We start from the raw sequence: 26,231 nt of genomic DNA, 5'->3' as shown, positions 1-26,231 counted from the left end.
GGTGATTTACTCGTCCCAACACAGCGGTTCACACACTTGTCCTTCCCCTCCCTATCTGCACACACTCGCAGGGACGTTACGCAGCAGAAAACATTGATAAATACACCGTAATCTCTCTCTCTCTCTCTCTCTCACACACACACACACACACACACACACCAAGTAAGAGACGCCTGGTTGTTGCAATAAGAAGGAAGGTAAATGAGTTTCTACATGTGTTTAGATAACCTGGAACGGCTGCGTGTTAGGGAAGGGAAGAACATAAGAAAGATTAAGTTTTTACGTGTTTCTAAGCCCTGTTACTGGACGCTATCAAACCCTAGTAAGGAAATAGAGAAAGGTGTATATAAATAACCCGTTGATAAGCTCTGAGCCCACCACCAGCATCCGACAGGTAGAGAATAACGAGAAAAGTTGAAAAAATAGAAGTGATGAAAGTTAATGAGTTTCTGTACGTGTTTCTTAGCCTTGTTACTGAACGCTATCAAACACGAATGAGGAAATAAAGAAAGGTGTATTTAAATGACCCGTTGATAAGGTCAGACCCCATCGCCAGCATCCAACAGGTAGGTAGATAATTAACGAAAAGAGTTGAAAAATGTCACCTCCAACTTGTATTTTCCTGTGTTAAAAGCTCCGGTGATGTAAGTTTATGGAAGGGAGGGATGTGGGTGTAGGATGTAGTAGTGATGTAGGTGACTGTAGTGGAATGCTTTTGAAATTTAGATATTTAGAAAAGGTTAAAGTTTGGGTGTGTGAATGTCATGTGTGTGTCATTATATGTGTGTGTGTGTGTGTGTGTGTGTGTGTGTGTGTTTACCGAGTTGTGACATACAGGCATTGATCTGTTTATTATTATTATTATTATCATTATTATTATTATTATTATTATTATTATTATTATTATTATTGTTACTTTTGTTAATGTTTTCCTCACTACTACTACTACTACTAGGCTATTACTACTACTACTACTATTACTACTACTACTAGGCTATTACTACTACTACTACTACTACTACTACTACTACTACTACTACTACTACTACTACTAATACTATTACTACTACGACTACTACTACTACTACTATTAACGAACGTGATCATACATCAGGGGGTGCGTTACTTCACTAACCACCAGCTCCATGTCTTATTTTCGCCGCATTCAGCAGGAAAAAATCGCATCTATATAATTTTCCATCTATTTTCCTTGTCTGATTTCAAGAAAACGTATGACGTTCTCCAATACGTTTATTTCCCAAGACCACAGAGAAGAGTAGGGTTTCCAAGGGTGTTTTTCCCGTTCAAAGTGGCAACACAAAACAGTCCATTGAAAGCCTAGCAACTTCTTAATCGTCTCGGGCTCCCATTACGACTATTTCTCAAGCCCACAGAGAAGATTAGCCGGGTTTGCATGGATGTTTTTCTCGTTCACAGTGCAGAAGTCGTGTAAAACAATCACTGGCCTCACAAAACAGTCCATTGAAAGCCCAGCAACTTCCTAAACGTCTCGGTCTCCCATTACGACTATTTTAAAATGCCACAGAGAAGAGTAACCGGGTTTCCAAGGGTGTTTTTCCCGTTCAAAGTGCAGAAGTCGTGTAAAACAATCACTGGCAACACAAAACAGTCCATTGAAAGCCTAGCAACTTCGTAATCGTCTCGGGCTCCCATTACGACTGTTTCTCAAGCCCACAGAGAAGAGTAACCGAGTTTCCAAGGGTGTTTTTCCCGTTCAAAGTGCAGAAGTCGTGTAAAACTATCACTGGCATCACAAAACAGTCCGTTGAAAGCCCACCAGCAACTTCTACAAGAGGCTTTTCAAACAGGCGAACTAAGGTGCCGAGACTTTTAAGAATCCGGTCTCTTGAGGAACTGCCTGACCCTCTTCCCCCCCTTCCTTTCCTTCACCTTCCTTGCATAACTTTAAGACCCTATATCATCATCATCATCATCATCATTTCGTTTACCGTCCGTTTTCACTCTTCCTGAGCAGTTGGACGCTTTATGGCTCTCCTCCATTCTACTCCGTCCTCTGCCTGGTTCTCATACAATCCCTTCAATGCCAAGTCTTCCTGTATACACCTTCTCCACGTTTTCCTAGGTCTATACCAAGTGGTCTCCTTCGTTGCTACCTCAAATCTATTGAAAACTATAGATTAGCAGTAGAAGCGGGAAAAAAAATATGAAAAAAAAACAACAGCATGGCCCCAGGAAGGTTTCGAGGATAAATGAAAAGAAGAAAAAAAAAACATAAGGAAAAGGGATTAGAAAAACGTTTGAGTGGAAGGAAAACTTATGTATAATTATTCTGCTGTCACTCCTTTTCAAGGAGTGACAGCAGAATGACAAACGGAAAAATCTGAAAAAGATTTGGAAATACGGAAATGTTTGGAAACGATTTGAACTATGAAAAAATGGAAACTGTTTGATCTCTCTCTCTCTCTCTCTCTCTCTCTCTCTCTCTCTCTCTCTCTCTCTCTCTCTCTCTCTCTCTCTCTCTCTCTCTCTCTCTCTCTCTCTCAACTTCTGAGTCTCTGAGAATCTGTTTAATTTGTCTGTTTAATTTCTTTGTCTCTGGTCTTCCGTTGTTTGCCGAGGCGTTAGTAATAAAGGAAGCCAGACATTTAATTGACATTAGGCATTTCCTCTTCTTTATCCGCGCATCCTTCTTCTCCTTTCCTCGGCCATTCCCTTGACGTCAGTTCCAACGCTATCGGGGACTTCGTGGTGCAGTGGTTAGCACACTCGGCTCACAACCGAGAGAGCCCGGGTTCGATTCCCGGGCGGAGCGGAAAAATTTGGGCGGCTTTTCCGATACCCTACGCCCCTGGTCACCCAGCAGTGAATGGGTACCAGGTATTAATCGGGTGGTTGTGTCACGTCTCCTGGGATCTGTTCCCTTCCACAATAATTCCTTCCCACTCCTGTCTCTCCGGCATATGACCACAGATGTTGCGTCGACTAAACAAAACTTTCCAACTTTCCAACGCTATCAGTATGGCAGACGCTGTTCATTATTTCCTTACGAGTTTAATTTTCTTCTGTTTCCTCATTCTCTCCTAGATGCAAGTTTTGACTTCCATGTTACAATCTCTCCTCTCCTCGGCCATTCACTTGACGTCGATTCCAACACTATCAATGTGCGTGTCAGAAGCTATACCCAACTTCCCTACGAGCTTTATTTTCTTCTTCTTTTTCTTTATTCTCCTCTAGATATAAGTTTTGACCTCGATGTTACAAGCTCTCCTCTCCTCGGCCATTCACTCGACGTCGGTTCCAACACTATCAATATGCGAGTCAGAAGCCATATCCAACTTCCTTACGAGCTTTATTTTCTTCTTCTGCTTTATTCTCCTCTAGATGCAAGTTTTGACCTCGATGTTACAAGCTCTCCTCTCCTCGGCCATTCACTCGACGTCGGTTCCAACACTATCAATATGCGAGTCAGAAGCTATACCCAACTTCCTTACGAGCTTTATTTTCTTCTTCTTCTTCTTTATCCTCCTCTAGATGCAAGTTTTGACCTCCATGTTACAAGTTCTCCTTTCCTCGGCCATTCACTTGACGTCGGTTCCAACACTATCAGTACGCGAGTCAGAAGCCATACCCAACTTCCTTACGAGCTTTGTGGGACCACTTTTACGAGTTAACGCTCAGCCACTTCCTGCATAACAATTTTCACTGTTTGCAACGTGAAGATAAAACTGCGCGTGGCTGCGATGCTCATCTCCGATCCATTATTGGGCCTCTGAGCTCTGTTTGTAAGAATGTTGTAAAGATTGACGAAGATATTAAACAGCTTGCCGTATATATGAGGGATGGTGTGTGTGTGTGTGTGTGTGTGTGTGTTATTTTTCGAAGGGAGGATGAAAATTTTATACCAGGAAAGTTTGCGTGAAAAATTTGTCATATCTCCGTGTTATCGGTACCTAACAGTTCATGGAGTGCTCGGTCGGCCCAGTTGTAACACTCTCTCTCTCTCTCTCTCTCTCTCTCTCTCTCTCTCTCTCTCTCTCTCTCTCTCTCTCTCTCTCTCTCTCTCTCTATCCATAACGTAACTAATCTCTCTCTCTCTCTCTCTCTCTCTCTCTCTCTCTCTCTCTCTCTCTCTCACACACACACACACACACACACACACACACACACATATACCCTGCGACCTGTGTGTAATTTCGGTCACCCTTATTGCGTTATCTAAAGCTTTATCACGGGCAGACCAACACTGCTTTTTCTTAAACATTTCGTGGCACCAGCACACTTATATTTGACAAGGCTTTCGTAGGAGTTTTGGGCATTTCCAGGGGTGGTTTTATGACCCTTGTGGTAGTTTGACCCTTTTTCTGTACCCTGAACCTAAGAAACGTGCATTTGACAAGGCTTTCGTCGGAGTTTTGGGCATTTCCAGGGGTAGTTATGACCCTCGTGGTAGTTTGACCCTTTTTCTGTACCCTGAACCTAAGAAACGTGCATTTGACAAGGCTTTCGTCGGAGTTTTGGGCATTTCCAAGGGTAGTTTTATGACCCTCGTGGTAGTTTGACCCTTTTTCTGTACCCTGAACCTAAGAAACGTGCATTTGACAAGGCTTTCGTCGGAGTTTTGGTCATTTCCAGGGGTAGTTTTATGACCCTCGTGGTAGTTTGACCCTTTTTCTGTACCCTGAACCTAAGAAACACGCATCCGACATGGCTTTCGTTGGAGATGTGCGGGGCATTTCCAGGGGTAGTTTTATGACCCTAGTGGTAGTTTGACCCTTTTACTGCACCCTGAACCTAAAAAACACATATTTGACAAGACTTTCGTAGGAGTTTTGGGCACTTCCAGGGGTAGTTTTATGACCCTAGTGGGAGTTTGACCCTTTTGCTGCACCCTGAACCTAAAAAAACACGCATTTGACAAAGCTTTCGTAGGAGATGTGCGGGGCATTTCCAGGGGTAGTTTTATGACCCTTCCTCTTTACCGTGAAACTAAAAGAACACTCATTAGAACCCGACTGGTCTCCTTTTCGGCCTTTGTAAATAGTTGATGTGTGAGGCGGCAGCGTCTGACAGTACCGACATGTCTTTTTATCTTTTCCTTTTATTTATGTGGGGGCGCGGGGAGCGGCGGGGAGGGAGGAATGATTGACCACCCCACCCCGTCACCCACCACCACCACCACCACCATTGATACACTATCGTTCGTAGCGTCACCAAACGAGGTCGTAAATAACACGCCCAAGAACTAAGGGAACGAAAGGTCGCCTGAGGGCTCTCCACTCGAAAAGGGTTTAAATGGTTACCGTCTACGTAGTGAGCCATATTTCCTTCTTTCCTTCCTTCTTTCCCCCCTGATGGCTATTTTCTCTTCTCGTCCTTCCCTCTCCCTCTCCTTACCTATCTCCCAGTTTCTCTTAGACTCTTAGGAGGAAACGGAAGCAAGTGTGAGGTGGTCGCTGTTCTTAAACGTCTCGGGCTCCCATTACGACTGTTTCCCAAGGCCTCAGAGAAGATTAGCCGGGTTTCCATGGGTAGTTTTCACGTTCGTGGTGCAGGAGTCATGTTAAACTATCACCAGCATCACAAAACACTCCATGGAAATCCCAACAACTACTTAAACATCTCAGGCTCCCATTACGACTATTTCCCAAAGCCACAGAGAAGATTAACCGGGTTTTCATGGGTGTTATTCCCGTTCATGGTGCAGAAGTCGTGTAAAACTATCACTGGCATCACAAAACACTCAATGAAGATCCCAGCAACTTCTTAAACATCTCAGGCTCCCATTACGACTATTTCCCAAAGCCACAGAGAAGATTAACCGGGTTTTCATGGGTGTTTTGCCCGTTGAAGGTGCAGAAGTCGTGTAAAACTATCCCTGGCGTCACAAAACACTCCATGAAAATCCCAGCAACTTCTTAAACGTCTCGGGCTCCCATTACGTCTATTTCCCAAGGCCACAGAGAAGATTAACCGGGTTTTCATGGGTGGTTTTCCCATTCATGGTGCAGGAATCGTGTAAAACTATCACTAATGACCCTTCAAGACTCTTACGAAAGCCTTGTCAAATATTTGTGTCTGGACGCCGATATGTTTAAGCATATGACTAGTTCTCCTCTAAGACCGGTTTTTCGTGACAGCTATAGGCGCGTATGAATGAAAGAGAGAGGGCAGGTGGTGGGTTGCGGTGTGTGGGGGGAGGCTTGGAAACTACGGTGGAAGTGCTCGTATATAGTGAGTGAGTTGTCACATTGCGTAACTACGGTGGAAGTGCTCGTATATAGTGAGTGAGTTGTCACATTGCGTGACTCGCCCTGTTGTTGCGGTGGGGAGATTTTGGTCACGGTTTTCCTCCTCGAAGATAGTAATTATTTGAATGAAAGTGGGTCAAGCTGGCTCATTTCCTTTTTTTCATGTTTTTCTTTTTTGTTGCCAAGAATGAATGAAAGGTCAGACTGACTCTTGTTTTTATTTTCACGTTTTTCCTCCTCGTTACTAAGAAGGGAAGAAAAGTCATACTGGCCCATAGTTCTCTGCCACGACTTATCTCTTCGTGGATATATGAATGGACGAAGGCTTCCGTAGGAGTTTAGGGCATGTCCAGGGGTAGTTTTCCGACCCTGGTGGTAGTTTGACCCTTCTGTACCATGGACCTAAGAAACACACATTTGACAAGACTTTTGGAGGTGTTTGTAGGCATTTCCAGGGGTAGTTTTATGACCCTGGTGGTAGTTTGACCCTTCTTCTGTACCGTGAACCTAAGAAACACACATTTGACAAGACTTTCGGAGGAGTTTGTTGGCATTTCCACGGGTAGTTTTATGACCCTGGTGGTAGTTTGACCCTTCTTCTGTACCATGGACCTAAGAAACACACATTTGACAAGACTTTTGGAGGTGTTTGTAGGCATTTCCAGGGGTAGTTTTATGACCCTGGTGGTAGTTTGACCCTTCTTCTGTACCGTGAACCTAAGAAACACACATTTGACAAGACTTTTGGAGGTGTTTGTAGGCATTTCCAGGGGTAGTTTTATGACCCTGGTGGTAGCCTGACTCTTCTTCTGCACCGGCCACTCATTAGAACCCAACTGATCTCTTTTACGTCCTTTGTTAAAAGTTAATGTGAGTCTGAAGCGTCTTAAGAATACCAAACAAAGAAAGAGAGGCACTTACTATTGTTTCGTTAATACGTATGAGGGGCTTTCCAACTTCACTGATAACACGTACGTTTTTAGTGTTTTCCAAGCCGTATCCGTTTCTGTTACCATATCATGAGTGTTAAAACCTTTCTTCCTTTCATCTTATGCTTCCACCCCTCACATCAACTATCTTCAAAGGCCGAAAAGGAGATCAGTCGGGTTCTAATGAGTGGTATTTTAGGTTCACGGTGCAGAAAAAGGGTCAGTCTACCACCAGGGTCATAAAACTACCCCTGAAAATGCCCAAAACGCCTACGAAAGCCTTGTCAAATGTGTGTTTCTTAGGTTCATGGTACAGAAGAAGGGTCACACTACCGCCAGGGTTATAAGACTACCCCTGGAAATCCCCAAAACTCCTTCGAAAGTCTTGTCAAGTGTGAGTTTCTTAGGTGCATGGTACAGAAAAAAATGTCAAACTACCACCGGGGTCATAAAACTACCCCTGGAAATGCCCAACACGCCTACGAAAGCCTTGTCAAATGTGTGCTTCTTAGGTTCATGGTATAGAAAAAATGTCAAACTACCACCAGGGTCATAAAACTACCCCTGGAAATGCTCAAAACTCCTACGAAAGCCTTGTCAAATGAGTGTTTTCTATGTTCATGGTACAGAAAAAATGTCAAACTACCACCAGGGTCATAAAACTACCCCCGGAAATGCCTACAACATCTACGAAAGCCTTGTCAAGTGCATGTGCTTGGGCCGCGATATGTTCTAAGAATATGGCCCACTAGTTAGAATGTTTTCGTAGCTCAGCGGAAGATCGTTACCCCAAAGTCGGTTTTTATATTCGTCACCCCTGCAACGCCACGTAATTATCTTTGTCCCTTGCATCCGCTCGCGGAGATATACATAGATTTGCATAGATATTTAGACCGCACAGAAAGAGAAGAAGAAGAAGAAGAAATGGCGAGAGAGAGAGAGAGAGAGAGAGAGAGAGAGAGAGAGAGAGAGAGAGAGAGAGAGAGATTGTTAAGCGGACCACACTGGTTCTAGCCATAACAACAACAACAACAACAAAAAAAAAGATAAGGAATGCAAACGATCGGAAAAGTGTCACCATAAACTCATCCGATTTTATTATTATTGTTGTTATCATTATTATTATTATTATTATTATTATTATTATTATTATTATTATTATTATTATTATTATTATTATTATTATTATTATTACTACTATGATCAGGATTGTGTCAAGTTGCGCTCTCTCTCTCTCTCTCTCTCTCTCTCTCTCTCTCTCTCTCTCTCTCTCTCTCTCTCTCTCATCACATCGTAAAATAACAAAAACAGAAATACAGCAGTTACTATGAGAGAGAGAGAGAGAGAGAGAGAGAGAGAGAGAGAGAGAGAGAGAGAGAGAGAGAGAGAGTCATTCCTTATTAACCTTCAGAGTATACAGATTTATTTTACACGGATTCAGGGGAGATCCGGAAATATAGTAATAAATAAATAATAATATTAATTTTACTTCTAATGGTGTAAGAAAAGGTGAGTCATGAGAGGCGAAGAAGGTCAAGGAAACTAAGGAGAAAGAAACGATCTAATGGAAATACTTAAAGGTTAAGGAGAGAGAGAGAGAGAGAGAGAGAGAGAGAGAGAGAGAGAGAGAGATAACGGATGGGAAACGAGTATCAAAATATTACCTTTTATGGTGTAAGAAAAAAGCAGTCGTGAGAGTGAAGAGTGAAGCAATGTTAAGGAAATACTTCTTAAACGTTATCAGCCTTCAATTACAACTATTTCCCAAGGCCACAGAGAAGATTTACCGGGTTTTCATGGGTGTTTTTCCCCGGTGCGCAGAGGCCGTGTAAAACTATCACAAGTACCTCAAAACAGTTCATGACCAAGCTCCATATTCTCAGACGTATCGGTCTCCCTTTACGGATATTTCCCATGATCACAGAGATTATCCTGGTTTTCATGGGTATTTTTCCCTTTCGTGGTTCAGTGGCCGTGTAAAACTATCACCAGCATCACAAAACAGTCCATGGAAGTCCCAGCAACAACATCTACGAGAGGTTTTTCTAACAGGGTAACTGAGGCGCTGGAACGTTTAAAAATACAAGTATCTTAGATCGACTCGTATTATTAAATGTATCATACTATTATTTCCCCGCCTCCTCTTTCCCGTCTCTTCCTCTTTCATCCTCTCCTAATCTTCTTCCTCCTTTTCCTCCTTCCTTCCCCCCTTTGCTCCTACCCCCTTCCCTTCCCCTGGCTACCTGGAGGCTTAACACTTCCTCTTCCTGCCGTGTGTTACAATTCATCAGTGTTCTTTATAATTTCACTCACAAATGAGACATATGACTAGGGGCCGCTTTCACAGTCGTTTTGTTTGTTTTGATCGTTACCAGTGGCGCCGATCGACGCTATAGTTTTCCACGTGAAACTGGCCTATGGGGTAGTGGCGGCTGCAGAGGAAACAAAAGGTGTTGAGAGTGTGTGGCAAGGTGCGGGGCTTGGCTAACCCCGCAGCCACCACTACCCCATCAGCCAGTTTTAAGTGGAAATTCTATAGCGGCGATCTCCGCCATTGGTAACGATAAAAAACAAAACGACTGTGAAAGCGGCCCTCGGTGATAACTATCAATCAATCAATCAATCAGTACGTCGCGCTGTCATGAATGGGGCAGAATCCTTCCAAAACTACCGCTAGGTCAAGACTCCACCCATGGAAACCCCTGTAACTTCTGCGAGAGCCTTTTTAAATAGAGGCACTAAAGTTACGAAGAGTTTGATAATATGGGCTTTAGAATATACCTCAAGATATAACTCTCTCCCTTCTCCCTTGTTGTTTACCTGCAACAATAAACAATCAATCTCTCTCTCTCTCTCTCTCTCTCTCTCTCTCTCTCTCTCTCTCTCTCTCTCTCTCTCTCTCTCTCGTGGTGGCATAATCGGGTAAGCGTTCTCCGTCGCACAAGTTCACGTCCTCGCCGCGAAGGGTTTTCATGCTATTTTTCCTGGATGGCGATAGAGGAGCGGTGGCGGTGGTGACACTCCGCGAGATAAGACCTTACCAAAGTGTCTCCAACGTTATCTGCGTATCAGCGGGTCACAGGGCCAGCCACACACACACACACACACAGACACAGACACACACACAGAGATATGGAGACAGAGCAAAAGTCATGTTATTAAACTTATCGTCGCCATTTCCAGGGGTAGTTTTTTTTACCCGGGTGGGAGGGAGTTTTGACAAGGCGTCCGTACCATGAACTCTAAAAGAACACACATTAGAACGCATTTTGCCTCTCATTTTGGCATTTATAAATAACTTGTATGAGCGTCGATGGCATATTATAGTTACATCAGGACCAGTCTTAATATAGTTACGTTAGGGGATCAGTCTGTCTTCTGGGTATTAAGGAGAGATTGATTTTGTGTTGAACGCGGAAGGTTTCTTATCTGAGCGGTTATTTAGTCCTTCAGCGCTCCTGATAAGAGTCGGTGTCATTGGGTAGCCTATGCAGCTGACGTGTGTGTGTGTGTAGGGTCACACACACACACACACACACACACACACACAGACACACATGCAGCTTACTATACTGTCATAAGCATTTTTTTTTTTTTTTCAACGGGTATCTTGGTATATAAATGGAGAGGGTTTGATTTATTAGGTAAGGGTGTTCAGTCTCTTTGCTCAGGGTCAGATTCCTTCATGATTCACTTATTAACTCCTATATCATGCTTTCAGAAACAGTTTTTTGTATCCTCTTTTCATGCATAGAAGAGTCAGAATGAGTTACATGTTATTTCCTTTTATTATTTTGCCCTAGTCTATCTCCTTTCTTTCTTTTCTTGGTATATTGAAATTTTAGGGGATTTTTCCTTCATCTGAGACTTGTTTTGTAAGGCGCTGGAAGGTATATATTATTTTTTTCCTTATTATTTATTTATTTTTTTCCTTTTTTTCCTTATTTTTTTGTCCTAGTCCGTCTCCATCCTTTCTTTCCTGATATATTGAAACTTTAGAGGATTTTTCCTTCATCTGAGACTTGTTTTGTAAGGCTCTGGAAGGTATATATTATTTTTTTTCCTTATTATTTATTTATTTTTTCCTTTTTTTCCTTATTTTTTGTCCTAGTCCGTCTCCATCCTTTCTTTCCTGATATATTGAAACTTTAGAGGATTTTTCCTTCATCTGAGACTTGTTTTGTAAGGCTCTGGAAGGTATATATTATTTTTTTTTCCTTATTATTCATTTATTTTTTCCTTGTTATTATTTTCCTAGTCCATATCCTTCGTTCCTTTTCTGGTGTCTTGAAATTTATGAGGTATTTCCTTAACCCAAGGTTTGTGCTGGGAGGTGTTGCAAGTCTTCCTATTGCTGGAGAGCATTGCGTATGTATGTATATGTATGTATGCATGTGTGAATACAACGAATGATAAGAGAAGAAAGGTAAGTATTCAGATGTATTGCTCTCTTCTGGCTACTCTTTACTTTTATATTTTATAGGAGCGGCGAGTACTGGGCTTTTTTTTGTACTCTTCTTATTGCCTTGGAGCCGTGTCCTCTGCTATAAAAAATATAAAAAAATAAAAATAAATAAATAAATAAAAAAATCGGTATTCAAACGTATTCTGTATAAGTATTCAAATGTATTCAGAATTCAGATCTATTCACAATTCCGCCAACAACGATCTCCTATTCTCAGTAACCGTTCTTTCCCTAAATGTTTTTCCTCTCCTTGCAGGGTCAAAAAAATGTAATAAAAGACATGAGGTCGTCGTCTCTCGCTCTTATTTTTCCCTCCTCCCTTCTTTGGTCTTTCATGATTCTCCATTGTCCAGAAATAGTTTGTACTCGGAAACCCTAATTTCAAACGTATGCGGCAACCAAATGTATGTATTCGGTGTAGTATATGCAAACGTTTTCAGTAAGTGTGTATGCAATGAACAATAAGAGAAGAAACATACGTATTCAGATGTGTTCAAATGTATTCGGAATTCAGAGAAACTTGAGAACAATCCCTTATTCCCAGTAGCCATTCTTTCCCTTAACCCAGTAGCTGCGGGGATCATGTTTCTTAAAGGCCACTCCCTCTAAGCGAGAAAAATGAGAAAAAATCATCACTCATGCAAACCATTTCATAATATATATCAACGCATTTGTGATCAGTTTATGCATCATCTATTTTTGGGGGTTTATATCATGGCTAAAATTTGGCCCGTCACTGCTACCAGGTTAAACATTTCCCTCTCCGTTCAGTGCCATCCTCCTGGGGTCTCGAGGGGTTGACCTGCCGCACATCAGTAACCGCCTGGAGACCCTGACCACCGCCCGCACCCTGCAGCCCCTGGAGGCCCTCGCCGACACTGACATCGCAGCCTTTCTGAGGAACGAGAGGGAGAATGCCATCATCACGGCCATTGAGGACTCCAAGCGAAGGGTAGGTATTGAACTTGCTCTTCTGAACTTTCATGCTTTTCCGAACTTGCTTGCTCTTCCAAACTTGCTTGCTCTTCCAAACTTGCTTGCTCTTCCAAACTTGCTTGCTCTTCCAAACTTGCTTGCTCTCCTGAACTTGCTTGCTTTTCTGAACTTGCTTGCTCTCCCAAACTTTTTTGCCTTTCCAAACTTGCTTGCTCTTCTGAACTTACTGACTGCATGCCTCCTCCTCCTCCTCCCATGGCCCCACTGCATGACTTTCCACTCTTGCTCATCTCTATTCCATCCAAATCCCTTATGCAAGAGTTAACCAGCATATACATTCTTTCATCCCTATTCTATCCTAATCCCTCATGCAAGAGTTAACCAGCATATTCATTCTTTCATCCCTATTCTGTCCTAATACCTCATGCGAGAGTTAACTAGTATCTTCATTCTTTCATCCCTTTACTGTCCTAATCCCTCATGCAAGAGTTAACCAGCATATTCATTCTTTCATCCCTATTCTATCCTAATCCCTCATGCAAGAATCATCCAGCATCTTCATTCTTTGTATTACATTCCAACACTATTCCCTTATTCCAACTTAGTAATTTCTCATTGGTGGTTGCAAACATGTCCTATAGAAACAACACTGCAGTTTTTTAGCATTAATTACTAAGATAGAGACATAATCAGTCATGTTGTAATCCCCTAGTGTTGGTTGCTAGATAGATATATAGATAATAAGTCACATTGTAATCCCTTATTGTTGGTTGCTAGATAGATATATAGATAATAAGTCACATTGTAATCCCTTATCGATGGTTTCAGACGAGCGAGGAGGTTGAGCGCCTGTACTGGAAGCAACAACAAGCAGAATGGGAACAGAGGAAACAGGACCTGCTCTCAGCCTTCACCCACTCAGGGACAGACTTGCTCAACATCACCGTTCAGCAGCAGGTTTGTGATAAGAATAAGACAGGACCAACTCACTACACTGCCTATGACCTAACCTTTTATAAGAGGAGAGTATTGCGACACCTCTCCACCCGAAATTGACCTCTCTTTTGGCCACTCTTCTATACTCTCTTTAACCCGTCCACTGCGATTGGCACGGATTTCGCCTTGACCGGCAGCCTGGTAACATATAGTCCCAGGTCTTTCTCTGTCTCTGTGGTGGATAGTGGAGTGTTGCCCATGTGGTATTGGTGTGCTGGATATCCCTTCACTGGTAGCCTGATAACATACAGTCCCAGGTCTTTCTCTGCCTCTGTGGTGGATAGTGGAGTGTTGCCCATATGGTATTGGTATGCTGGATATCCCTTCACTGGTAGCCTGGTAACATATAGTCCCAGGTCTTTCTCTGCTTCTGTGGTGGATAGTGGAGTGTTTCCCATGTGGTATTGGTGTGCTGGATATCCCTTCACTGGTAGCCTGGTAACATATAGTCCCAGGTCTTTCTCTGCCTCTGTGGTGGGTAGTGGAGTGTTTCCCATGTGGTATTGGTGTGCTAGATATCCCCTCCCAAGGTGCAGGACTTTACATTTTTCCTCATTGAATTGTAGCAGCCACTTTTTGCACCACTCCTGTAGCTTGGGGATGTCTTCTGGTAGGAAATCCACAGTCAGGAGGCTAATAAGGGCACTGATTAGCCACAAGTAAGTAACTACACACACTTTACTATAGTCTTACTTAATGATTATCTAACACACTCCACTGCTCTACCCTTGACCTGTAGCCATCTCTCTGTCCTTCAACAAAATACTTGAACTCTTTCAACTCTGTTCACTTGTTTACCACACAGAGGCAGCACAGTAGGCCTAGTTTTTATCTTTTCCGCATATCTCCCATTGAAATCCTACTCTATTTTTTGTTCCCATGACCTACATCCATCACTCGGTATCAAGAGTATTGTATTTATATTTTTTCATGGTCAAAAGGGCATGTATTCTGTATATACTGACCAAAATAGTGGAGCATTGGATCAGGCTTGGCAATCTCATGTATTAGATAGGAATTTATGTGCTGAAAGGTCTTAAGAACACCTGTTGCTATCCTTCTGACAATTCAATTCCCTTGTTTTACGTGGCATCAGAAATTAGTCAGAGGATAAAACAGTTCAGTATCCCCTCAGCCAACACATCCCAAAATACTTCCTTCCACTGGTAGAGTTAATCCCCCCTCCTGTGCATAGTGTGAGGGGGTGACTCAGAGCTGCTGTCCTCCTCTTATCATTGTCTTAAGCCTATGAGAGGACATTGAACCCATTGTCCTGAGGCTAAGGGTCATGGCTCCATCCAAGCTATGTTGGTACTCCCCTACGTTGATTCATAAATAAGTATCAACAAGACTAATTAACCCGGTAGCTGCGGGGATCATGTTTCTTAAAGGCCTCTCCAAGCGAGAAAAATGAGAAAAAATCATCACACACAAACCATTTCATAATATATATCAACCCATTTGTGACCAGTTCATGCATCATCTATTTTGGCGGGTTTATATCATGGTAAAAGTTTGGCCCATCACTGCTACACGGTAAAGCCACAAATTCGGCCCGTCGCTGCTTCCAAGTTAAGAGCTGAGATGCCTTGGCAGTCATTGAAGCTGGTTGGTGATGGCCAGTTTGATCAGTGGATTGACAAACTGTAAATATAAACTGTTAACAGAAGTGAAACAAAAGCTTACTGACCCTTCCCCTTCCTCCTTCTCAGGACAGCGTGTATGGCATGTCCCGAATGGCAGGGAGCGGCAGCAGCCTCAGCAGCGAGGAGACAGCATACATTCGGGTGGTGCGCCAGTACAATGAGGAGATCCTGCAGGGAGGCATCAGACCCAACCTGGCTGAGTCACTGTCCGAGGCCGCCACTGCCATGAATGACCAGGTAAGGGTTTGAGTATATTCAGAGAGAGGGAAGTTCTTGTGTAGTAATTCTAATGGGTTAAAATCTAATGTTTATGACTGGTTTGTGTTTGTTGAGGCTGCCAAGGTGGTGATTGGAGTGTTTTCAGAAAGAGAAAGGGAAGGATATTCTTGTCAAGTAATACTGTGTTAAAATCTAATATTTGTGACTGTGCCTTCATCACCCCACAGAGCATCACTGACCTGTGGGCCCTCGTCAAGTGCCTGAGCGAGGTGCCGGTTAGCATGGCCGGGGAGGCATCCAAGGCCAGGGTCACACCAAGAGTTCAGAATGCTGTGGTCAGACAGGCTCGTGGCTACCTGGAAAAATCGTAAGTACAGCCCAGGGTCTTAACAGGAACACAAAACAGCCCATAAAAATCTTGGCAACTTCCATGGGAGGCTTTTCGAACAGTCATCATGGGTATCAATAGAAAAATACAGACTTTTGAATTATAATATAATGATAATAATAATGGTGATGCTGGTAATGCCTCCTCAGGTACACCAGCCACATGCGACACATGGTTTACTCTCACCTGGAGCGTGCCCAGCTTGGAGGGGTGCCTGGCCTGGTGCCCTTAGTGCGTGCCTACCTGGAGGTGGTGCTGCCCCATCAGGTGACGGCAACCCTGGAAGATGGACAGGCCAGTGGTGCCCCAGTCTGGCCACTCATCTTCTACTGCATGAGGGCGGGAGGGAGCAAGGCAGCATGTCAGGCAGCTTCAGAAAACAGGTAAAGTGATGATACAGACAGTGAAAATATATAGGTATCAGTATATAGATAGGTCTTGACTCAAAATTCATATATGCTTCCTTACTAATGAGGCTTTCTATACAACAAAGTGAGGTCATTCTTTGTTGATTTATACCATAAGGTGCTGGCTATCATGTGTTTGAAGATACCCAAAACTTAACCTAACCTAATATCGCAGCTCGCCCCTGGTGGTTGAGGTCGTTGGGGCGCTGGAGCACTACCACAAGAGTGACTCGGGGCGCCTCCCACCCGACCTGGAGAAGAAGCTGCGGACCTCATACAAGCGCACTGTCAAAAACTCCCCCGATCCCTTCAAGGTCAGAGAAACATTTCATCCGTTAACTATATGATATTACACATGAACTAAGGCGATGACATGTTTAAGAATACGGGCGCTAGACTTACACGGTTTTCCTCCCTTTGACAGCGAGCCGTGTATTGTTTGCTTAGCCGCTGTGACCCCCATGAGGACCACACGGACATCGCCACCACCACAGATGACTACTTGTGGCTGAAACTGTGTGTGGTGAGTACAGGTCATGCCACACTATCTCGTCCATTACAAAATCCATCTCATCTCACAAGTCTTTTATAACTTCCCTTCTCTCTCTCTTTTTGCATCCTCTAACACATATCCTTCTCCTCTCTCTCTCTTTTCCTCACCCTCTCCCTTCGCTCTCTCTCTCTTTCAGCATCCTCCCTCACACACACATCTCTCCCTGGCAGTATCCTTCTCCTCTCTCACTCTCTTTCTCTCTCCCTGTTCCCCCTCTCTCTCTCTCTCTCTCTCCTAAGCATCCCCCACATTCACCCTCATAGCATCACTTTCATCTCCTCTCACCCTCCTCTCACTCTTCCCTTCTCTCTCTCTGATAGCCCACAACACCTATGAAAGCCTTGTCAAATATATGTGTTAAATGATATGTGTCTCATCTTCCCTGATAATGAGTGTTTTTGTAGGTTCATAGCACAGAAAAAGGGTCAAGCTATCACCAGGGTCATAAAACTACCCCTGGAAAGGCCCACAACACCCACGAAACCCTTGTCAAAATTGTGTTCTTGGGTGACGAAATGTTCAATGCTATAAGCCACTGTGTTTTGCCTTCCCCGAGTGTTTTTGTAGGTTCATGGTACAAAAGAAGGGTCAAGCTATTACCAGGGTCATAAAACTACCCCTGGAAAGGCCCACAACACCCACGAAACCCTTGTCAAAAGTGTGTGCATGGGTGACAAAATGTTCAATGTTATGACCAGTGTGTTTTGCCTTCCCCCAGGTTGACTGTGACAGCTCCCCTTCAGCCTCTGTCTCCAGCACCAGCAGCCTCCAACAGGACACACTCACCCTAACCCAGCTCCAAAATCTCCTCTATGAACAATATGGTACGGCCACCAGAGGAATTTTTATTGTTATTTATTACTATTGTTGATTGCTAACATGTTTATGGAGCCCTGTGTCATCTGTATCTTATTTTAATACTTAGAATGTGTGTGTTTTTCAGGAGAGTCACACTTCAATGCATGGAACCAGCCTCTCCTCTACGCATCAGTGAGTAAATGCAGATGCTGGTTAGCTCTTGCATAAGGGATTTGGTCTGTATAGGGATGAATGAAGATGCTGGTTAACTTTTGCTTAAGGGATTTGGTCTGTATAGGGATGAATGAAGATGCTGGTTAACTCTTGCTTAAGGGATTTGGACAGTATAGGGATGAATGAAGATGCTGGTTAACTCTTGCTTAAGGGATTTGGACAGTATAGGGATGAATGAAGATGCTGGTTAATTCATGCATAAGGGACTTGGACAGTATAGGGATAAATATGTATGCTTATGATGTCTTTATTCAATTATATATGGAACTTTGTCTTGTATGCTGTATGATAATGATGCCATAATTTCTCATGCTTTCAAGTGTCAATATTGAGTAAACTTCTCCTTCTGAAATTAACCTCTCTCTTGGCAACTCCTCTATACCATTTGTTCCTTCTCTTTTCTCCTTCTCACATATCTTAATTGCTCCCTTCCTGACTAACTCCTCCGCTTGTCCTTCCAAATCCTCCTTCCTTACAACACGTCACTTTTTCTTCCTTCTCCTCACTTATCTTAACTTTTTGCTTCCCTCCTGGTCAAGTCCTCCTCCTGTAGTATATGTAGTTTCTCCTTCCTTACAGCACATGTCACTTTTCTTTGTTTCTTCTCCTTCTCCTCCTTCTCACCTATCTTAACTTTTCTCTCCTTTCCTGACCAACTCCTCCTCTTGTGCTTGCAGATTCTCCTCCAGACGGGACAATTTGAGGCCGCCGTTGAATTCCTGAGCCGCAAGGAGATGTTACGGTGCCATGCTGTCCACATCGGCCTGGCACTGCACGAAATGAGTCTGCTGGCACTGCCCTCGGAGGTGCACGCCCCAATGTGTAGGTTTCTCATATAATTTTCTTTTTTTAAGTGCTTCATACAGCGCTGGTAGGCTGTCTCGAGGGGCCTCCTCTTGGACGACCCCAGCCTGTTAGTGGTGCAGGCGAATTTAATTTATAGTGGCTGCCTATCTATGTGTAGCTCAGACTTTCACACACTGCTTGTCAATGGTGTTATATTATATATCTTTCCTCTCTATAATACACTGTCACACTATAATTTTCAGTTTCATTGCTTGAATCACATATTTTTGACCCTTCCCTTTGCTTCCAGTGTCGCATGAAGACAATGGGGGCACCAGTGCATTTAAAAATACAAGCTGCTATGTTAAGTTTTCAAAATATATGCTGAGTAAGACTAATTCATCTTCTCTTTGCTTCCAGTGTCACGTGAAGACAATGGGGGTGGCGATGCATTTAAAAATACAAGCTGCTATGTTGAGTTTTCAAAATGCACGCTGAGTAAGACTAATTCATCTTCCCTTTGCTTCCAGTGTCGCGTGAAGACAGTGACCCAGAGGGAGTGCGTCGCCTCAACCTGACTCGCCTCATCCTCCTCTACACACGCAAGTTTGAAGTGACTGACCCCTGCGAAGCCCTCCACTATTGCTTCTTCCTGAGGTGATATATAGTGCATGGCGTTGCCTTGTACTGACTTGCTGAGCTCGTGAAATTCAAATCCGTTTCCTTGTTTGACGTAAGGCTTTTAAGGGGAGAGTATCAAGGCGGCTCTCCACCTGAAGTGTTGACCTCTTTTCTTTAGTTGGGTCAGTGTCCGATGAGCCCTTTTTTTCCCTTTAGCTTCCTCCCTTGCTGTAAAAATAAATAAATTAATAAATAAAATAAAGCTGTTGAGACATTTCACATTCATTTTACACAAGATTATCATATAGCAGTTTAGAGTAATAGTAAATTTTTTGGGAAATTTTTAACGAGAAAATTATATGTCGTTTCAACCTGTCACACCACATAATTCTGGACAGTTAGGGAAATTCAAGGCTCAAAAATAAGTGTTTCGACATTTCATTCATATCACAGTTTAGACTAATAGTAATTCTTGTTCGGAAATTAATAGCGAAGAAAATCACATGTTGTTTCAACCTGTCACACCGCATAATTTGTACAGTTCGTGAAATATAAGGCTTGAAAAGAACTATTATGACGTTTCACACTCATATCACAGTCTAGACCAATAGTAATTCTTGTTTGGAAATTAATAGCGAAGAAAATCACATGTCGTTTAGTCTCATTACGTTGCACCATCCCTCACAGGTCGCTGAAGGGCAGGAATGGCGAAAACGTGTTCTCTGGTTGTATCAGTCAGCTGGTGCTTCAGTCGCGGGAGTTTGACCTGCTGCTAGGGAGGCTGGAGCCCGATGGTCGCCGCACCCCAGGCATCATCGACAAGTTCAAGGTTAGTCTTGGGTTAGTCATCATCGTAACACTATCTCCTGCATTTGACAAGATGGGATGGTCCTTAACCCTTCCACTGCGATTAGCACGGATTTTGCCTTCACTGGTAGCCTGGTAACATATAATCGCAGGTCTTTCTCTGCCTCTGTGATGGATAGTGGAGTGTTTCCCATGTGGTATTGGTATGCTGGATATCCCTTCACTGGTAGCCTGATAACATATAGTCCCAGGTCTTTCTCTGCCTCTGTGGTGGATAGTGGAGTGTTTCCCATGTGGTATTGGTGTGCTGGATATCCCTTCACTGGTAGCCTGATAACGTATAGTCCCAGGTCTTTCTCTGCCTCTGTGGTGGATAGTGGAGTGTTTCCCATGTGGTATTGGTATGCTGGATATCCCTTCACTGGTAGCCTGATAACGTATAGTCCCAAGTCTTTCTCTGCCTTTGTGGTGGATAGTGGAGTGTTTCCCATGTGGTATTGGTATGCTGGATATCCCCTCTCAAGCTGCAGGACTTTACATTTTTCTTCATTGAATTGTAGCATCCACTTTTTGTTCCATTCCTGTAGCTTGGTGAGGTCTTCTGGTCGGAAATCCACAGTCAAGAGGTAAAGTTTAGTTCAGTTTAGTGTAGTTTCAGTTAAGTTCAGTTCAGTTTAGTTTAGTTTACTCCCTGATCCTCTATGCTCCTGTAAAAAGTGTTGGATCACCTTCACGTTGTCTATTTATGCCCCAGGTGGACGTGAGTGAGGTGACGCAGATGGTTGCCCAGGACTCGGAGAAGAAGGGACTACATGAGGATGCCATCAAGCTGTATGACTTAGCCAAGGCAAGTATTTAAATTTTCACTATACTGATTTCTTCTTCCTCTTCTCCTCTTCCTCCTTCTTTTCCTCTGTTTATTCTGCCCTAAACTGATTCCCACTTCCTCCTTTTTCTCCTCCTCTTATTCTGCCTTCTACTGATTTCTTCTTCCTCCTTCTTTTCCTCCTTTTCTTATTTTGCCTTCTACTGATTTCTTCTTCCTCCTACTTTTCCTTTTTCTCCTCTTATTCTGCCTTCTACTGATTTCCTCTTCCTCCTACTTTTCCTTTTTCTCCTCTTATTCTGCCTTCTACTGATTTCCTCTTCCTCCTACTTTTCCTTTTTCTCCTCTTATTCTGCCTTCTAACTGATTTCCTCTTCTTTCTACTTCTCCTTTTTCTCCCCTTCTCATTCTGCCTTCTTCTGATTTCCTCTTTCTCCTCCTTGTTTTAAGCTTAGGATATCTTCTTGCAAATGGACAGCACACGTGTTTAACCTGTCCGCTGTGATTGGCAAGGATTTGGCCTTCACTGGTAGTCTGGTAACATATAGTCCCAGGTCTTTCTCTGCCCTTGTGGTGGATGGTGGAGTGTTCCCCCTATGCTATTGGTATGCTGGATATCCTCTCCCAAGGTGCAGGACTTTACACTTTTTGTTCCATGTCTGTAGCTTGGCGAGGTCTTCTTGTAGGAAATCCGCAGTCAAGGGGTCAATAGTTTGCTTTCAACCCTTATCTCCTATTGCATTCCTTGTGGACATACAGTTAATCTCTATAAGACTATAAAAACGTCCTCCTCTAAGCTGATGTCTATTTATATTGCCGACAGAATCATGAGAAGGTCGTGTCGCTGCTGAACCAATTGCTGAGTCAGGTCGTGCATCAGCCAGAGGGCGGGAGTGGTAGCCAGCGCAGTCGTGTGGTGGAGTTGGCCTCAGCTGTGGCCCTGCGCTTCAAGACCCATGGCCACAACACACAGCCCACCACCGTTGCCACCCTGCACCTCCTAATGGACCTTGCCACCTTTTTCAACTTCTACCATAAAGAAAGATTCAACGATGCTCTTGAGGTATTTTGATGGCCATGTTTTGAGAGTCCTAGGTTAGGTTTAAGTTTAGGGTATCTTCAGACACATGATAGCCAGCTCCTTATGGTATAAATCAACAAGAATGACCTCATGTTGTCGTACAGAAAATCTCATTAGCAAGGAAGCCTATATAAATTTTCTGAGGCAAGACCTATAGTGACTGTTTTGGTTTTGATAGGTTTTGATTGGTTAAGTTTAGGGTATCTTCAGACACATGATAGCCAGCACCTTGTGGCATAAATCAGCAAAGAATGACCTCACTTTGTTGTATAGAAAGTCTCATTAGTAAGGAAGCATATATGAGTTTTCTGAGTCAAGACCTAGAGTGACTGTTTTGGTTTTGATAGGTTATGTTAGGTTAAGTTTAGGGTATCTTCATACACATGATAGCCAGTCAGCAAAGAATGACCTCACTTTGTTGTATGGAAAGTCTCATTAGCAAGGAAGCATATATGAGTTTTCTGAGTCCCTACCTATAGTAACTGTTTGGGGTTTACTTAGTTTAGGTTAAGTTCTTGTACATTACATAGTTACATAGGCATTATCCTTTATTTTATCATTCTATAGATCTTGAAGAAGCTGCACATCATTGCCCTGAGGAGGGATGAGGTGGACAGCCGTGTGGCGGGAGTAACAGCCCAGGGGAGTGAGGTGAGGAGCGTGCTGCCTCACATCCTCCTGGCGGCAATGACCACCACCTACAAACTCTATAGGTCAAGTCAGCTCCCTCAGTCACCCCAGCCCTCCCTCAACGTGTCCACAGCCGCTGCCCCAACAGCTCCCAAGGTAAGGAAATGCATAGGATTCTACCGTGGGTGTGGTTTCAGAATATAAATAATTTTGACACTGAAGGCCATATTCTTCAACATTTCGGTGCCCACGTACACATATTTCAATAGGCTTTCGTAGGAGTTTTGGGCATTTCTTGGGGTAGTTTTATGACCCTTCTGATAGTCTGTCCATTCTTCTGTATCATGAATCTAAAAAACACTCATTAGAAACTGACTGATCTACTTTTCGGCCTTTTGGATTAGATGATTATGAGAGGCAAAGGCGTCTGAATCCAACTCTGTCCCATATTCTTTTACGTACCAGCGCCTCACTTTGCCTGTTTGAAAAGCCTCTATGTTGAAGTTGTTGCTGGTTTTTCATGGACTGTTTTGTGATGCTGGTGATAGCTTTACATGACTTCTGCACCTTGAATGGGAAAACACCCATCTGGTTTTGATTTATAAAGATTGTCAGTGAGATACTTATATGCTAAACAGGTTGCAGCCTTTAACCCTTTCCATCCGTGACGCAGACGTCGGCGTCACAGTATGGAAAGGATCAAGAGGAAATTGAAGAGGATTAATCTCTTCTAAATCTCTCAATCCTCTTCTAAATTCCTCTTAATCCTCTTCCATTTCCTCTTAAGAGGTTTAGAAGAGGATTAAGAAGTTTAGAAGAGGACTAACCCTTTCCATATGGTGATGTTGTCAGACACCAACGTCGGCGTTGCTGGAGTGAAGGGGTTAAAATCCTGACCTGTTTCTGGAGGGGGAAGAAAGGTTGTCATACTCATAAAAAAAGGTTAGACTATTAATATCTGTATAATTGGCAGAAGCTGCAGCCTTTCAATACTTTACTTACTTCTGGAGGGGGAGAAAGGTGGGAGTCCAGGTGTATTGAGGCTAGGTTAGGTTAGGTTTGCTTTCGGTAAGATTAGATTAGGCTTGGTCAGGTCAGGTCAGGACAGGACATTTCAGGATAGGATTGGATAGGTTAGGTTAGGTGTCTCACTTATTAAAAAAAGGTTGGTCTTTTATCAGTATACTAGGCAGAGGTCGTTGCCGTGCACATATTAACAGACCTTTTCTCTGACCAGCATCTTCAGGAGCAAGCCCGTGCCATCGTAACGTTCGCCGGCATGATTCCCATGAGACTTCATTCAGACATCAACGCTCGCCTTGTCCAACTGGAAGCCCTCATCAACTAATTAGAGATATAAGCCCGTATTCTTAAACGTCTCGGCACCACAGCTCGACCATTTGAAAAGCCTCTCATAAAAGTCGCCGGTGGGATTTCTGTGATTCTGGTGATAGTTTTGCATGACTTACACACCTTGAATGGGAAAATCCCCCTCCATGAAAACCTGGTTAATCTTGCTGCTGGGTTTTTCATGGACTATTTGGTGATCCAGGTGATAGTTTTACATGACTTCTGCGCCTTGAACGCAAAAATCATCCATGAAAACCCGGTTAATCTTCTCTGTGGCCTTGGAAAATAGCCATACTGGGAGCTTGAGAGGCTTAAGAATATGAAACAGAGAGTGAGGCAACTTGAGGAATACATGTTTTGCTTCTTATTGTTACACTCCAGGAAGACATCTGTTGCCTCATGGTTAAAAGAGGTGGAAGAAGAGAGAAAAAGAATGAAAGGTGTGTCTTCAATTGTTGGGTGATGTTGTTGTCTTAGGAAAATAAAAGGTGTTACTTAAAGCTCCATGAACTTGGTAATATATGTGAAATTAATTTGGTATCCATTCAGACATGTCTCTTTATTTTATTTTAATGTAACTTTTGTACTCTGAAGAAAATAATGTTCTACTGTGCTTTAGTTTTCTGAAATATACTTAAAAATCAAGAATATTCAGTGATTTGATATAACATCTTGCAGTGAGAGAGAGAGAGAGAGAGAGAGAGAGAGAGAGAGAGAGAGAGAGAGAGAGATTATTCACTTATTTTTAGTCATCTAGTTTTAATATATAGGATATGAGCTTAGCGTGTGACCTTAGAGAGAGAGAGAGAGAGAGAGAGAGAGAGAGAGAGAGTTGAATTTGTGGATATTTTTCCTTCAATATGGCTGATGATTGATATTCTGTTGAAACACTTCTTATTAACATACAATTATACCAGGGAAAAAAAATACTTCTTAGATTAAAACGAAGTAGCTGGGAAAATAATGGCTCCTCAGAACTACAGAGGTTGACCTTATATGGTGCTTTGTTTGACAGGATGTTTATGCCAAGAATAAACATGCACTTCCTGTGAAATCTGTGTGGGGCGTCTAAGTTTTGTGGGGGCCAGATTAACGCGTGAGTCAGGCCATTTTAGGCGTAGGAAGGGAAGACTAAGGTTGGTATCTAAGAGACTGAGAGACTTGGGACTTTTAGATAGGTTGATGTTCTTAGACTGAGAGACTTGAGACTGAGAGACTTGGAATTTTTAAACAGGTTGGTATTCTTAGACTGAGAGACTGAGACTGAAACTGAGATTGAGAGACTTGGAATTCTTACTGAGAGACTTGGAATTTTTAGACAGGTTGGTATTCTTAGACTGAGAGACTGAGACCGAGACTGAGAGACTTGGAATTCTTACTGACAGACTTGGAATTTTTAGACAGGTTGGTATTCTTAGACTGAGAGGCTGAGAGACTGAGACCGTGACTGAGAGACTTGGAATTCTTACTGACAGACTTGGAATTTTTAGACAGGTTGGTATTCTTAGACTGAGAGGCTGAGAGACTGAGACCGAGACTGAGAGACTTGGAATTCTTACTGACAGACTTGGAATTTTTAGACAGGTTGGTATTCTTAGACTGAGAGGCTGAGAGACTGAGACCGAGACTGAGAGACTTGGAATTCTTACTGACAGACTTGGAATTTTTAGACAGGTTGGTATTCTTAGACTGAGAGGCTGAGAGACTGAGACCGTGACTGAGAGACTGAAAGACTTGAAATTCTTACTGAGAGACTGAGACTGAGAGACTTGGAATTCTTACTGAGAGACAGACTGAGAGACTATAATTGGAATTCTTACTGAGAGACTGAGACAGACTAATTAGAATTCTTACTGAGAGACTTGGAATTCTTACAGAGATACTGAGACTGAAAGATTTTGCATGAATTCTTACTGAGAGACTGAGACTGAGAAACTTTGCATGAATTCTTACTGAGAGACTGAGACCGAGAGACTTTGCATGAATTCTTACTGAGAGACTGAGACTGAGAGACTATAATTGGAATTCTTACTGAGAGACTGAGAGACTAATTGGAATTCTTATTGAGAGACTGAGACAGACTATATTAATTGCTACCACCAGGGTCATTAATCAAACTACCCCTGGAAAGGCCATATAACTTTTACGAAAGCCTTATCATTTGTGTGTGCTTGACAAAATGTTTAATAATATGACCCTGAGACGTAATGAAGGAGGTTTAGAGCAAGATCTATTTAGAATTGGGTTGAGGGCGTTCTGGGGCGTGGGCTCGCCGGGATGCCACATTATCGTACTCATCACACGCTGGATTCTCCCATTTCTAACGCAT

General features: G+C 43.0%; 1 protein-coding gene across 1 annotated transcript in view; it reads left to right on the top strand.

Annotated features, from left to right (window-relative positions):
* Positions 1-24,552, top strand: part of LOC127003585 (nuclear pore complex protein Nup93-like) — a 36,601-nt gene extending 12,049 nt beyond the window's left edge. The window contains exons 3-18 of the mRNA XM_050870494.1: positions 12,396-12,576; positions 13,389-13,517; positions 15,269-15,439; positions 15,649-15,788; positions 15,959-16,192; positions 16,392-16,530; positions 16,641-16,739; positions 17,488-17,593; positions 17,713-17,759; positions 18,479-18,623; positions 19,118-19,244; positions 19,896-20,037; positions 20,770-20,862; positions 21,665-21,904; positions 22,490-22,708; positions 23,790-24,552. Coding sequence (XP_050726451.1) covers positions 12,396-12,576; positions 13,389-13,517; positions 15,269-15,439; positions 15,649-15,788; positions 15,959-16,192; positions 16,392-16,530; positions 16,641-16,739; positions 17,488-17,593; positions 17,713-17,759; positions 18,479-18,623; positions 19,118-19,244; positions 19,896-20,037; positions 20,770-20,862; positions 21,665-21,904; positions 22,490-22,708; positions 23,790-23,900 — 2,323 coding nt within the window. The 3' untranslated portion in view covers positions 23,901-24,552. The remainder of the gene's footprint in view (positions 1-12,395; positions 12,577-13,388; positions 13,518-15,268; positions 15,440-15,648; positions 15,789-15,958; positions 16,193-16,391; positions 16,531-16,640; positions 16,740-17,487; positions 17,594-17,712; positions 17,760-18,478; positions 18,624-19,117; positions 19,245-19,895; positions 20,038-20,769; positions 20,863-21,664; positions 21,905-22,489; positions 22,709-23,789) is intronic.
* Positions 24,553-26,231: the final 1,679 nt, after the last annotated feature.

The sequence above is a fragment of the Eriocheir sinensis genome, chromosome 25 (genome assembly GCF_024679095.1).
Source record: "Eriocheir sinensis breed Jianghai 21 chromosome 25, ASM2467909v1, whole genome shotgun sequence".
NCBI classification, from domain to species: Eukaryota; Metazoa; Arthropoda; class Malacostraca; order Decapoda; family Varunidae; genus Eriocheir; species Eriocheir sinensis.
The sequence above is the reverse complement of the archived record's forward strand: the minus strand, read 5'-3'. Positions and strand labels throughout refer to the sequence as shown.